The following is a 14,457-nucleotide window of genomic DNA, read 5'->3' as shown; positions in this document are numbered from 1 at the left end:
CACTTCTGGTTTGAACTCTTTGCTCTTTCGATTACGTTTCCATAGCAATGTCACATCAGACCATTTTTCTAAAATTATCAACCAATCAATTCATTTGTTTTGTAGTGACGTCATGTTATGACACGTGATCATTTAGCAAAAACACACTTGGTGTGTTCGGCCTTTCGCCTCGCCGACATCGAAAGCGGGTGCAAGTGGTAGGTGTTTTTGGCCCGTTCTTTGCTGAGATGGACGCATTAAAAGAGCAGGCCATGATAAATCAGTTTGTGATGGTTGCCGGGTGCGCCAGAGACCAAGCAAAACAACTTCTACAGGCCGCACATTGGCAGTTCGAGGTAATAGAGCGATTGTTTTGATTTCGACGTGATGTCCAAGCGGCTTGGCACACCGTGTTTACAGATTTATACATTCGATTAGATCGTCTGAAATGCTTAGCTGCATCCCTTTCTTTTTCTCTCTAGACCGCTCTAAGTCTGTTTTTTCAAGAAGTCGCTATTCCGTCCCATAATCAACACAATCCGGTAAGTGTCCATCGTATCTCTCTCGTTGGCAATTTATGCCGTTGATGATCTTCATTCAACAATTTTTACTTATCTTCTTCTAGCTTGTAACGCCAGCAAATACGCCGGCTACACCCCCAAATTTTCCTGATGCTTTGGCAGCTTTCTCAAAACTTCAAGCCTCCGATACAAGCCCCAAGACACAAACTCTAAACGCGAATCATCAACCAGTGAGATGATTTCCTACCGCATTGTTGTTGTCAGTTTGCACTATCCGTTTCTATTTGTATAATTCCGCCGTATCTTTCTTCAACGCAGCATTACTGGTACCTTTTTTTGTAATAATACCTTAAAGGAACAAAATTAGAAGATATACTACGTACAGTAAGCTACTAGCCAAGATATGAAGAAGGACGAGGGGAAATGTGTGGTTAAAGCGCGTGGACAGTGCCAGTTACCCGGCGTTATGTTGGAGAAAACTGTTTAAATGGAATTATCTTGTTGATGTTCATAAGCAAATCGGTGAGACTTTGGAGAGAGTCGTCTCCCAACTAAAAATGCTTTGGTTCTTGAAGAACTTAGCGAAAGACTTAAACTTCGAATCATTTGGGAATGTTGACAATCGCCATGTTGATCAACGAAAGCGTAGTGGAATAGTATGGACTGGTCGCCTTGCGAAACTGGCGTGCATTCTTTTAAGGCAATGTATAATTTATGAGATGTCGAAAGCGAAATACTAAACTGTTATTACAGCGAACTTACTTCGATTTTCAAATGAGTTTTGGAGATTTGTGTTATAAATTTGACGAGGTTCTGATTAAGATCAAATGTTAAGACTGATATTAAAATCTTTGTGGGCAATATCGAGCTGAGGTGTCCTTGTTTCCTTAAGAATTGCTTGTAGCGATTGATCATCGCTTGTATATGTGAACGTGGTTGCTTTGTTTCGATTAACTGTCGTTTTATTTGTTATGATCTGAATTCATTAGGGTTGTTTAAAATACAAGAGATAGCCGAGAAACTAATCACTTTTCCAAGGTAGTTTCAAGCTGCCCATCCGCGCTCGTGAATTGCATGCGACACTATTCAATTTCACATTGTTTCGTGAGCAGGACGTAGTCGATTTCCGGACTTTGGAATGGAATCTCCTGTCAGTCTTAGCACACAATATCCTTTACGCGTTAAAAAAAATATATGTTAATTGTAGGCTCAATATGTCAAGTCAGCCAAGATTACCGAGAAATTATGAATTACAGACTAGCAAAACATTGGATCGTGTTTAATCACATGTACACATCAAATTTGTGCTTTTATTAAACATCCCCAAGCGGTCAAAGTCAAGGTCAGACTTCCTGTCCGAAGGCTTAACGCCTCTTATATCAGCCTTTTAATGAATAGGAAAACACTGAAAAAAAAAAAACATTCAGATCAATTTTTCCCCTCCTTGCCTACACACATCTTGTTTTGGGAAGGCCACCATCCAAAACCAGAGCAAAATCCAATTTAATAATTTTAATTCTCCATGGTAATAAATCTCGAAAGTCAATGGCTCAAATGAAATAACCGTTAAACTGGAAACGATTTATGCAGCATTTATTTATTGGATGGGCTTTCGCACAGTCCATTTTATTTAGTTTCTATTATTTGTTAACTACTCGGTTCTGCAAGAAGTTTTTTATTTGAACACACAGTAATCAAAGTAATAATCTTATATAGAACTTAACTCGCGAGTTTATATATTCGGTAGCATTTCTGTATATATTATTGTTAGGACAATGTACACTAATTAACAAACAAACATATTGTGATAGGGTGTGAATGATAGCTAAAATGAATTGCTGATTATGCAACATTATTCACTCCAGAATTCTTGTTTAGGCAATATTGTGCAAGATTTTTATCACATACAAACTAATAACGAAGTCCCTTGTTCTTTTAATTTGCTTCTGAGGTTCTACTTTTGTTGAACAAATGACATACTGATCACTGTGCAGAACCATGAAATGATATTTACATTTTTAATTCAGAGCAAGAAATATGCACACAATGCTATTTGGAACTTGGGGAATTTAGTGTGGAGTTTGTCAGCTATTGAGGTGCTTATCAGAGTCAGTTTCACTATCTTTACCTGTGCCTTTTTTTTTTTTGTTCTTGATGTAATGATTGCTGCCGTTGCATGATTATCCAAAAAAGCAGACACGGCAAAATATAATTAATGAAGAACAACCGTCAGGCCTCAGTTGTTCAAAGTCCAGTTATATTTGTCTGCTGCATAGCAATTTACCCAGCAGGAGCCAGATTTATCACAGGACGTAATTCCTTTTCTGGGTACGTTTTTATGTAATAAATTATGCTGCCCCAATTCTTGGTTGAATAATTGCTCCATGATACTTTTGATTTTTTCAATCATGATAATAAACCAAACTAGCAATGTATTTTAGTTTTATCTTCATTTATCATTCTATTCTGCATATTGTTCAAGCATGTACCCAGTAAATATTGTGCCCACTTTTTACCAAAGAAATTTCAGCATTTCATTATCTTCATTCAAAATATTTTGCTTCTTTTGAAGAAATGGGCACAGCATTCCAAAGACTAATTATTTCACCTATAGACTATTTCGTGTGCGGAAACTGCCTTTATCTTTTAAATTCTCTTGTCTGCTTCCTGTTCACAATTTTAGGCAGATCAATTCCTAAACTAATCTTAAATAAATACCAAAAGATCATGCTTTTTAGATTAGTATTCCCCCACTTCCTTTTGGTAGAAATTTTACCTCAAAAGGTTATGGCACCTAAACACTAACTTCAGGAAAACAATCATTCCATTAATGAGTCAAATGCATAATAATTCTTCAGGGAGGTAACAGGTCCATTTATAGTGTTTCAACAGTTTTGTGATTTATTTTTTGAAAAATTAACCCCTAGCTTTATGGTAGTGTTTACATCTTTAAAAAAGCTTTGTTTACTTCAGCCCCAACCAGACCCTCTCTTTATCATTCTCATAAACCATTTTGCTTGATAAATCAGTGATAAGTAATTTTATTTCCTCAATAAGATATTTACTAGATGATCTCAGAAAAGCAACAATTACCATAATTTGGAGTATAAAAAAGCTGTCTGAGTGACCGAGCAGAATCTTTATGCAGGATCACTTTTCATTTGATCTGATAGTGGATTAAAGTTCACCACAAAGTATTAACCTTTCAAACCCAAAGAGTGACTAGCATCTAATTTCTCCAAAGAATATCATGGCTGGGTCACACATCAAGATCACAAGTTAAGGATAAAGGAAATGATCACCAACTAAAGAAGCTCTTCATTGTTATACAAATTCTCCTTGTCAGCACCTTAGGAAATGTCTAGAGAACAGTATGGAGAATATGCATACTGATATTATGGTGCGAGGGTTACCTTGTGCAGGAAATTAGACAGAACATTGGGCCATACCCTGTGGTTGTCGAGACCCACACTGTTTGTTTTTTCCAAAAATAAATTTTTGTATGTGAACTTTACACTTTCTCTTGGCAGACCCCATGAAGAAGATCCTTTGTCAAATTTAAAATAATCATAATGATAATAATGATGGTAAGCATCATCATTATCATTCATTATTATCATGATAAATATTTTTTAGTGTAATTACTATGATTTTTATCATCAATGTGGCTGTTTTCATCATTACAGCTAACTTCTAAGGAAAATGAAGGTCTTCCCAAAAAACTTGCCATCCTGATGGTGTTTTTTCATTTTTATTAATTATTATTGCAGCAGTCCGGCTGAATTTCAAGCTCTTCAAACGAAAAAAACCTTAAATATCCTGGCCCATATTTACCTTATTTTTTCAATTACATATTTCTTAAATCTGATTGGTTCCTGAAAGCCCTAGGGGTGGGGGTTCACCAACTATTAACCACGTAAGATTTGTTCCGTTTTGGGAGTTCGAACTTTTTACGATGAAACAACAGCAAGGTGCTGTGAAAAACTTTGCGAAAACAGTCAGTCTTAAAATATATTAGGATTTATTGATTTCCGGAAGTAGGTTCGCATATACGCGCGTGTTTAAACGGCCACCTGCTCACCCCGCCCCTGATAACCTCTTCCTACAGCTTCCAGCGTGGTCACCCTTTACTAACTCCCAACGGCTTGTTTGTATTGTACTCCATCTGTATTGATCAGTATCTTAAAGCGGAACTTTTCAGAAACGCTCTCCACAGAAGAACTTTTTGAAAACGCTGTTTTCGCGTGTACGTGTGGAAGGGCGAAAACGGAACTCTTCGAAAACGCTGACGTCACACACTATCAGTTCCAATCCACTCCGCGCAATATGATCAAGTGTCAAGCATGCGCAGTCGGGTTATAGTTTTCAAATGGGTTCATCTAGAACGTAAGGACATAGTTAGTAGAGGGGAACTAACTATGGTATGGACGGGCGAAGACGATGCGAAAACGCTACGTGTGGACATGGAGTTTTTTGAAAATGGAGAAAAAAGATGCGTCGTCAAACGAATACGAAGACGTGTCGGACGGGGCCTAAGTTGACAATCATCGCATAAAACGACGTTTTTTATCATTCTTTATAAAGCCCCGAGTGGAACCTGCATGAAGCAGTCAACCTGTATTAAGCGATCAACTAGGTTTAACCAAATGAAAAAAAAAAAAAATCAGTTCAGAAAAGAGTAGAGACTGTCCAACCTTCTTCCAGCCAGCCATTACGCTGAAAAGTTATTTACTCGCCAGGAATGAGAAGTGTTGGAACCGAAAGGTCTTTTCAGCCAAAATGAATTTCATGTCACCGAGAAATACGCGTTACTCTCTAGAACTATCATAAGGACTTTTTTATACAGTGTATTTTATTTCTTAATACACCTAACGTTCAGTTTATAAACTTAGCAAGATTGCAGAGCACTGAGTCTTAAGGAGAATATTTTTGAAGAGGAAAATGCAAAAGAACAATGTAAACAGTTTCTTAGGCTAGGTTAACAGTAGAGGAGAGTTAGCCGGATTCGTAAATGTTTCCGGATTCATCAATTTTGGAGTATTCGGATTCGTAGGCGTTTACACGGAAAGGATATTAGGATTCCTGACCGTTTACACACAACGACAACTCCGGGAACATTTGAAATGGAATGGTTACCAAGCCCAGTGTTGTTTCGTCGTTAGATCGACAAAGTGAAAATGCCTCCCCCAAAAAAGGCTAGAGTAGATCCAGATGCCACTGAGGCAAATTTGAGTTGGACAGATGCCAAGCCATCTACGTCGTCAGCGATTAAGTGTGGCTGACGTTAAACTTCCTTGCAATAATAACTTGCGTTTCCTCAGAAATACTGCGGTACACATGATAAAATTTATCGCCTGAACCTGCAACAAAATTAGGCAACCGGAGATCGCCAGTAATGTTAGCACCGGATCTACCATTTTGGTTTCATCGCAAACTCAAAAGATTGCAGGCTGAAATAATATCCGGATTCGAGATAAAAAGCGGTTACACGACAAAACTTTCCGGATTCAAAAGTTATCGGATTCAAAGTTCCCACTTTAAATTCCGGATTCAAAATCTCCGGAGACACGACCAAACCGGGGAGTTTTTATTTCGGATTCGTCCACTTTCGTATAAACGTCAAAATCAATCCGGTACCAAAACGTTTCGGATTCATCGCGAAATCAGAACAATTTCCTCTAGTGTAAACCTAGTCTTAATGAACAGAAAAACCAAGCGTCTATCCATCTTCATAAAAAAAACTCTAAAATCACTAGTTTTATATTTCAATCCTCTAAATTTTTTTAAGTATTTTTGCACAAATTACCTCATATGTGAAAATTTTTTCAATATGCTGATCTCCTAATCATAAATTTCTTCCATCCTTTTTCCCGAATTTTCAAAGTTTTGTTCCAGAACAGACTACGACGATTGCTGAGCCTGTAGAAAGAATCACTCTCCACAGCAAGATAATTTTGAATTTTTTTGTCCCTTATAGGTTTTTCAACGCACTTGTTTTCATGTCAAATGCTACAGAAACATTTCTAGAATTTATTTTTCTTGTACCTGTTGACAGATTCAGGGTATTAAATTGTACGTATCCTTGTAGGAACTTCAAAGTGTTACAAAAGAAAACCAGTCCTTCAAGGCACTGTTGATATCTCAGGGCTTTATCCTACTCCAGCCCATTCATATGCATATATGGATTCTATTATCGCAGAAATTACTTTCAATAATTGTAATCAGCAAAATTTAAAATGTTTAGGGTTTACTGTATACTATTGCACGGCACCCGATATCTAAATCGTCTGAGACAGCTCTGAAAGGCTCTCGAATATGAGAGCCTTGTGACCGGAAAAACTATTCAAGAAATGAGTGTAATGCATCAAAAGAAGGATCAGTGTTGGTTTCAAAGGGTTTATTCCCGACCAGTGCATTTTCAAAAAGAACAGATAGCGATCCATGAAATCATTGATAATTTTCTTACATTTCTTTTAACCTACTGAATCTACTTTGACCACCACTTGAACAGAAATCGCAACAAAAGTATTATGTTCCACACCTAAAAAAGACTTGTTGAAAAAATTAGGTTACGCAACAAAACAGTTCAACAGCGCGAAATCGTTCGCTCTCTTCTATCGGCCACCTTGTTTTGACCTCTTGGAACCAACCAATCAGGCGCTCTCGACGTGACACGTTTGAACGACAAAATAGTTGTTTTGATTAGCTCAAAAGGAAAGTAATTTACATTTCTTTCATCATTTGAATATATTTCGTGGGCGATTCTTGTTTTGAACGCACTCGACTGGTGGATTTCGTAACTCGCCCCGAGGTACCGAGTCTAACCATTTCGAAAATCGTCGAGAATCAATTCATTTTCTTTACCCTTACAACAGCCAAGTTTGGCTCGTACGATCAGAGCCTTGACCAACAAGATTCTCGCCTGGTATTCATTTTTGACAAGATTACACGGGGTGAGTAGAACGTTTAGCAGTTCTGAACTTCGAGAGTTGTCGACGAGATATTTCCCTGAGTAGTCTCTTTCCTTCGACATAGTACATGAGGAAATTCTCGTATTTCAATCTGCTCTAATTGCAGTATTCCTCCCTCGTGGACCGTTCAATTTAATCTTTGTTTAAGAATATATATAAAATCGGAACGTTCAAGGAGTTTTATGTCCATTTAAATCGGGGTCAATTACTTCAGAACTCAGTGTTGCATATACACAGTTTTATTTTTCTAGGAGCGCAGGATTTATAAGTGAAACGATAACTGAACACTACCAGTTTCGCAGGTTGAATATTTAATAGTTGTAAATATACCAAAGTCTTCATCGGCTTTTCACGCTTTCTTACTGAAGACAAAAGATCTCTATCGTGTTCTAAAGTGTCGCCGAGACCACTCGATTTATCGACGGTCGATGTAACACCTTTGCGTTTCTGGAATTTTTAACCCCTCATAAGAGTTCATCGGGATATAATATTGCGACGGCAAAAGGGTATTGTCGACGTAAAGTTATTTGGACAGATTCAGTTGAGGTTGACGCTTCGTGTCTAAATGACAATGTGAGTTTGGTTTTTTGCTTTAAAAAAAAAAAAACGTTCAGTTTATTTGAAGAACGGAATAAATCGTGTCTGCGAATTTGATGGTTTTCTGCAAGGGTATGGAATTTCTTATCCAACATCTTGTCCAACTGTTCTGTCAATATCGTTGGTTAAGAGACAAGTGCATTTTTAAAACAGACAAAACACCGAATTAGCCTGCAAAATGTATTAATGCATTGCTCGAGGCTTTACTTAATTGTTTAGGTCATCGGTGGAAAATTCGGGTAATGATCGATTTCTACAAGACCGCGCCATAACAAGGCGGATCTTAACAAGATTTTGCTTTCAGTTTTCAGTCATTATTTTTATATTGTGGTTGTTGTGACCTTAAAAGTCAGATTTTGTTGTATTTTGTTGTGTTTAAATAGCCCATTTGCGTTCTTCTCGAGATTAATTCAGTTTTGTTCTTAGTTTAAAAACGTCCTGCTTAATACAAGATTTGTTCCTGCGTTTTATCAGTCGATCTGTAAGATCACATTCACTTCTTGGCTTTGTCGAGGGCCTTGTTAATCGAGTGAAATCGAATCGAAAAGTTTAAAATGAGTTGGCGGAGAAATTATTCCTTTTCCCGTCGATGTAATTAGCATATGAAACAAAAACCAACAGATGTCCAAGATATTTTTTCTTTGCAGACAAGGTCCTACTGAACTCAAGAACTCGAGGCACAATCCTTTTGTGCACTCTAAATGCAAAAAGAGCTTCCTGTGACATTTACGTGGTAAAATACGTCGAAAGCAAATATAGAACGCGTAAAATGTCAACTATTTCGGGCTTAAAAGTTTTTCGTATCCAAGCAACAACACGAGCCTCTTTATTGAGTCTTCGCAAAACTGGATCAAACTTACAATAGAAGTAATTATAGTCCTGTTAGTTTATAGGTTCAATTATTTGACCCTAAGGTCCACTTTACAAAGGCCTGGGATGATTAAAGGAAAAACTTACCAAATGATGCTTTCTCGTTAAAATGTAATCGTGTAGGAAAATAAGAAGGAACTTCTTTCGATAAAAAAAATTTATGCATAATTTTAGGCGGCTTTTTTAATCATTGAAATGTGACGTCTAATCACTTAAAAAGATCCTAGCTAAGCTTTTTAGGATATTGTCCATCGCGAAAAGCGTGTAACAGTACAACTCCATGAAAAACGTGTGCCTGGAGTCCGAATAAAAAACATGTAGTTTCTTTGTTTTTCATCTTGTGACGCGGAACACTGGACTTAAATAGAACTGATTTTCCACATGGAAACGTTTTTTTGTGTTTCGTTTCTTCAAGTAACTCTTAAGCCAGAGAACAATAGGAAGTATACCACTGTGAAATGATAGGGAACGATTAGGGATCAGAACCACAAATCGTTTTCTAAACCTACCGCAGAGAAATCCTATTAAAAAACATTGTTGTGAAATGGGTTTCGTGCATGCCAATCGAACCACATGTCTGTGCCAATGAAATCTTTCTTCTGCTCTGTTTTGTAAAGATAATTAGCATTTATGCGCAAATTTTTAATATTCCCGGGTTAGCTGACGCCCTCCTCGCCATTAGATAAGTTAAACAGCCTTTAATCTTTACAAGACCAAACGCTTTTGGAATTGTTTCCTAGGAAGCCAAATTAGTTCCATGTTGTATAAGAGACGCACGTTTTTGTAACAATTTTCTCGTCACGAGACTAAGAAAAGGATAAAAATGAGTGACAGATGATGATAACAAAGAACAGATATCCAATTTTTTTTTATTATTCTTTTTTCGTGGGTGAGGAGGGAATGTGGGTGCGAAAGGAAACTTTTATTATTTGCCCCAAAACTAAGGTCACGTGTCATCTTTGTACAATAACTAGAAAACCAAAATTTCCTATACGCTCTGAAAATAATTGTTGACAAATTGCTCCTGCATTTTTCTTTGTCTCTCTAGTTTGTTTACTTGTAACTAAACAGCTTTTTTCGCAGACCGTGATCTCAGCATTTCTTTCGAATAATCTCGGAAAAATAATAATTGCCGCTTTAACAGTTCCAAAAGTACCTGCTATAAACACCAACGTGTTATGTAAACAACTTTGAGCCAAAAGTGGCCGAGTACAATTAATTTGGATATATTGCGACACTGCGCTCGTTTAAGGTAAGTTCATCGTTGTCTTTCGAGTCAGTTTCGTGTGTTTTTCCCGTCTTTAATACTTCCAAACAACAGAAACGCAAAGCTGGTCGATTATTGTTTCATTTGCGCTCTCTCTCTTTGGTAAATACTTATTTCTCGAAGAAGTCGACGAGAAGCAGTAAGGAAAGGAGGTATTAAACTGAATCGAGTGTTTTTTTTTCTGGAAATTCATCATTTCTGATTTCGTTTTGACTTGTGAAGTTTATAAACATCTCTCGAATCCAAGAGACACAACTTTGAGTATGAATGAATAAGTAGTGGATAGAATGACAGCTTCACGGGACCAAACAAGTGTCTTCTGTATATGTTATGAAATGCAGGCTTTTCTTGCCACGGTGCTGCTTCAGACAGCTTTCGTAAATTATCATCCATCTTCAATTAGTCGTACAAAATTTTGGTTAATTATTTCAACGTAATTCAAGGTTAAAAGAAAAAAAAGGAAAAAGGAAAAAGATTATGAATTAACTGTTCCATGGCTCACTCCATTTTGACTTTCCTTTCGGCATGGTGAGAGTGAAGCCTTAAAAAGAAACAAAAATTTCCTTAATTATTTTTGCTGTTTTTCTTGTAATGGGAATTTTACCACAGAGTTCCTTAAACTTTTCAGTGTACTAACTATTCTACGTTGAACGAGCAGGTTCATTCTTACAAAATTCTACACCGAAAAAAAGCTTTGAAACTTCTTTCGCCTCGAGGTAAAACTACACATTAATATTTTATAATGTACATTAAGTACGTGCGGTTGACTTGCTTTGAGAGAACTCAAGCTGTCTCTGGAAACTTCAGCTTACAGTTTGAAGTCACTCGTCCGTTTAACAATAACATTAGAAGTCAACAACCATTCTCTGGAGAGCAATCGGCGTGCCTCAGTGAATTTACAATCATCTCTGTGTCCATCGGGACAAAAGAATCGAGTTACTATTGTAAAGGTGTAGGTTCATTAGCATATGTCTCCTCATTGAGCGTGGGAACTCGTGAAGTCGTTCGGTAAACTTTCTCAGCGGAGTTACCAAAATCAAGATAGTATTTTAGAATATTTGTCTGGGAAGGCTTAGGTAGCTGTGGCAGCTAACCTCTGTGCGTAATTCTTATGCCTTAAGCTCTGGAAAAAGAGGCACAACATCTGAACTGACAACGCTATGAACGAATGATGAAAATGGGCTTTCGAGATCGAGATATAACTGTTACTTTGAGGTACTTAAGGAAATTTAAAAATTTAAGAGTGTGTTAGAACCTGACAGGAAAAATGGTTTTGAAGTGGCTTTTTGGCCATAAAGCCAAGGGGAATTGGCTGTGAAAGGAAACAGGGTTTTTTTTCCTCTTTATGACAAAATTAACGCCTACACTACTGCGTAATTGTGCAAACCGCCAGTGGTTCATTAACGCTTTCAGCTTGTCCCCGGTAAGGCCAGATAAAGTTATGGAGCTGTTCAGTGAAACCATTTATATTTAAGGGTGGGTACAGTATTACAATCTGATGATTATAACACTAAAGTAATTTCCTCAACAAGTGGTGATGTATCTGATAAGCCCTTCTTGTTGTCTACTGACTGAGGTGAATTATCATTATGATAATTCTTTTCATTGTCTTTATTTGCAATTTTAACGATTTCATGTCATTTCTTTTTGTCTTTCTGAAACTTCCGAAAAACCCAGGGCTTATATTCCGTTTTTCCACTTCAAAAGTTATCAATAGTCTTATTAAAGCTTTTTCTTTTCTGACAAACGTTATCTAAGTTCCTTCTCGTAAAGGGAAGTGTCCCTGTTAACGTCTCGTTATGGCAAGGGCATTTTTCAAAGTACTTATTGTGCCTAGTACTTTTACAGCAATAACATGCCCAAGTTTTCTAATATTCTGCTTTCCTTATTTGTTGTCAGTTGTCTGATAATCTAACAGCTGCCTTTATCTGATATCGTCCTCGTCTCTTTCTACTCTTCTCTTCAGGATAAATATGCGAGCTTACGCAAACCGAGGTGACACACAAAGGCCTTACCCGTGGGAGAGACAGCAACGTGACGAATTATCCCGCAGCTGGGGAGGGGAAGGATGGAATAAAGACCACCAGAGCGGCAAAACACCACTCATGAATGGATTCACACAGCCACAAGGCCCGGCTTGCAAAAAGTACATCTCTGTAGTTTCCGAAGGAAATTACTTCATAGCTTCTAAGGCTCCTCTTCCAGATCGCATCGAGCTTCGGATGTGTGGTACCACAGGGTTTGGGCAAAAGAACCGCACTCTGTCCATACCAGACTTGTACCGTGTCAAGATGAAACCCATTCCAGAAGTATTCGAGGATACGGTAGACGCAGGCCAGGTTCAACGAGAAGAAGTCCAGTTAGAAAGCGCCTGTCCTTTGCACAGCCACTCGCCGAGGAATGGTTCTCTAAAGGAGATGTATGTGTCGCAGTACACGCATCACTTTGATCCGAACGAGCCTCGCTCTCACATCGCTGGCTGGAAGGTGGACATCGAACCGAACGGAATCCCTCACCGTCGATCTCGAATGTGCGTACTCAACAACCCCGTCATTTCGGGATCTCGAAAGAGACCCGAACGCCCGAAGTCTGCACCTCCAACATTAGCGTACGAGTTCGAAACATTCACGGAAGACATCGAAGATGACAGACTCTCGTGTGCCACTCTGCCTAATTTTCATCAAGACTTTAACGGTCCTACTCAAAGTACCGAAGATTTATCGACACGACTCAAAGATCTAATCGTTGATGCCCGACCTCCTGATTACCCAAACGACGACAGCTCGTTTGGTTACGATCCGAGTGATGACACATCGGAAACTTCGTCGGCGTTTTACCAGGACCAGGGCTCCTACAGAAAGCGCGATCCCGCCAGATTTAGCTACAGCCGTCCCAGGTTGCTTCGACTTGGTCCCGATTTTCCTGGAGTCCGAAATCTGGAAAAGATGCGTCGGAAAAGACAAAGTATGGGATCATCTTCCACTGGTTCTTTATCTTCTTCCCCTTCGCCGTCTGGAGGCGAATATGGATTTTTTGTGGCACTTACATCGAAAGATCAAATACCACAACAAAAGCACGGAAGGTACTACGCCATGACTTAAAAGGAAAGTTATTTTAAGTTATTAATTTGAACAATGAGTCAAAACTAAGAAGAATATTACGACGGAAAATTTTGTGCATTCGATGCGCAAGGCAAGCCGGGGCGAAAGGACGGATATTTGAAGAACAAAAATAAGGTTTTCCACCTTTTAATGTTATTAACACTTTTAATTTCTAAAGAATCATCTACAGATTCGTTTTAAAAGGATTGGTTTGTTATTTTATCTTTATTTTTTGTAACAATGTACTCATTTAAGTTTAACACGCACTGATATGCGGCTCCAAAGTCACGAAATGAAAATCACCGTAGGGTGCGTCACGGATGCTACCAATCAATATCCACTCGGACACCGAGAATTTCAGCGAAGGTTTGCGTTCGTGCATGAACAATATGTCTAAGCCAGTAGCCGAGACTGTTTTATCGTAACTCGTACAAATAACAGAGGCGTCAGGATTCTATCGAACTTAATTTATTTTAGTTACTGAACTGGTTAGAGATGTAAATACGGGTTTGGACCTTAAACTCGGTGCTTGAAAAACTGATACGGGATTGTATAACACATTGACCAATGTTACTTATGTGTATGTCAATTGCTGCATGATTAAACCTTTATTTTTATTTATTTATTTTATTTATTTATTTGAGGATTTGTACCAAGTACAGGAGCAGAAACAATAAGACATGGGTCCCCTACGAGGTTTAAGCTCCAACAAACCCACCCATCCCACCCCAGGGGAGGACATTCATCACACAGTAATCTCGTGCGTGGGAAATTAACGTCCCCTACCCCTAACCCTGCAGGGGACGGGACCTCCATTTATTCCTCCCTATCCGAGAAGACTAGAATATCTAACCATTTCTTGATGTTATAGAAAGGTAGCATATTCCTCTCAATTATTTTAAGACCTTGAGTGTTGGTCCGGCCGGGGCTCGAACCCTCGACCTCCCGCACAACAGTCCAGTGCTCTTTCCACTGAGCTAACCGGGAGGCGGTTAGCTCAATGGATAGAGTACTCTTTCCAATGAGCACTCCTTGAAAACTTGTGAAGCCCAAATTGTTCTTGGACACTTTTCTTTTCTTTTTTTTTTTTTATCTATCGCCAGGGAGTGGGAGAAAGGGGGGTTGGATTCTGTTGGCCAGGACTTATCCCC

At 38.4% G+C, this 14,457-nt stretch overlaps 2 protein-coding genes across 7 annotated transcripts; both read left to right on the top strand.

Moving 5' to 3' along the window:
• The first annotated feature begins 139 nt into the window (after positions 1-139).
• Positions 140-1,367, top strand: LOC111323296 (UBA-like domain-containing protein 2). Its single transcript, XM_022926619.2, has 3 exons — positions 140-335; positions 462-521; positions 605-1,367. The coding sequence occupies exons 1-3, from the start codon at positions 228-230 to the stop codon at positions 737-739; spliced, it is 303 nt and encodes a 100-aa protein (XP_022782354.1). The 5' UTR covers positions 140-227; the 3' UTR covers positions 740-1,367.
• Positions 1,368-7,233: 5,866 nt separating this feature from the next.
• On the top strand, positions 7,234-13,927 carry LOC111323330 (uncharacterized). Of its 6 annotated transcripts, none has more exons than XM_088734879.1 (2): positions 7,234-7,453; positions 12,172-13,927. In XM_088734879.1, exon 2 carries the CDS (start codon positions 12,179-12,181, stop codon positions 13,304-13,306), a length of 1,128 nt encoding a protein of 375 aa, XP_088591005.1. In that variant the 5' UTR covers positions 7,234-7,453; positions 12,172-12,178; the 3' UTR covers positions 13,307-13,927. The 6 variants fall into 6 exon arrangements, with proteins under 6 accessions (XP_088591005.1, XP_088591007.1, XP_088591008.1 ...); XM_088734881.1 differs by having other exon boundaries at positions 12,105-13,927; XM_088734882.1 differs by lacking the exon at positions 7,234-7,453 and adding an exon at positions 9,885-10,190.
• The last annotated feature ends 530 nt before the right edge of the window (positions 13,928-14,457 follow it).

The sequence above is a fragment of the Stylophora pistillata genome, chromosome 10, assembly GCF_964205215.1.
Source record: "Stylophora pistillata chromosome 10, jaStyPist1.2, whole genome shotgun sequence".
Classification (NCBI taxonomy): Eukaryota; Metazoa; Cnidaria; class Anthozoa; order Scleractinia; family Pocilloporidae; genus Stylophora; species Stylophora pistillata.
The sequence above is the reverse complement of the archived record's forward strand: the minus strand, read 5'-3'. Positions and strand labels throughout refer to the sequence as shown.

Excerpts from the sequence above, each read along its gene's own strand:
- LOC111323296 (XM_022926619.2), top strand. The coding sequence starts at position 228 with ATGGACGCATTAAAAGAGCAGGCCATGATAAATCAGTTTGTGATGGTT. Across the intron at positions 336-461 it reads CCGCACATTGGCAGTTCGAG|ACCGCTCTAAGTCTGTTTTT; the intron begins GTAATAGAGCGA and ends TTTTCTCTCTAG. Across the intron at positions 522-604 it reads CCCATAATCAACACAATCCG|CTTGTAACGCCAGCAAATAC; the intron begins GTAAGTGTCCAT and ends ATCTTCTTCTAG.
- LOC111323330 (XM_088734878.1), top strand. The coding sequence starts at position 11,374 with ATGATGAAAATGGGCTTTCGAGATCGAGATATAACTGTTACTTTGAG. Across the intron at positions 11,421-12,171 it reads GATATAACTGTTACTTTGAG|GATAAATATGCGAGCTTACG; the intron begins GTACTTAAGGAA and ends TCTTCTCTTCAG.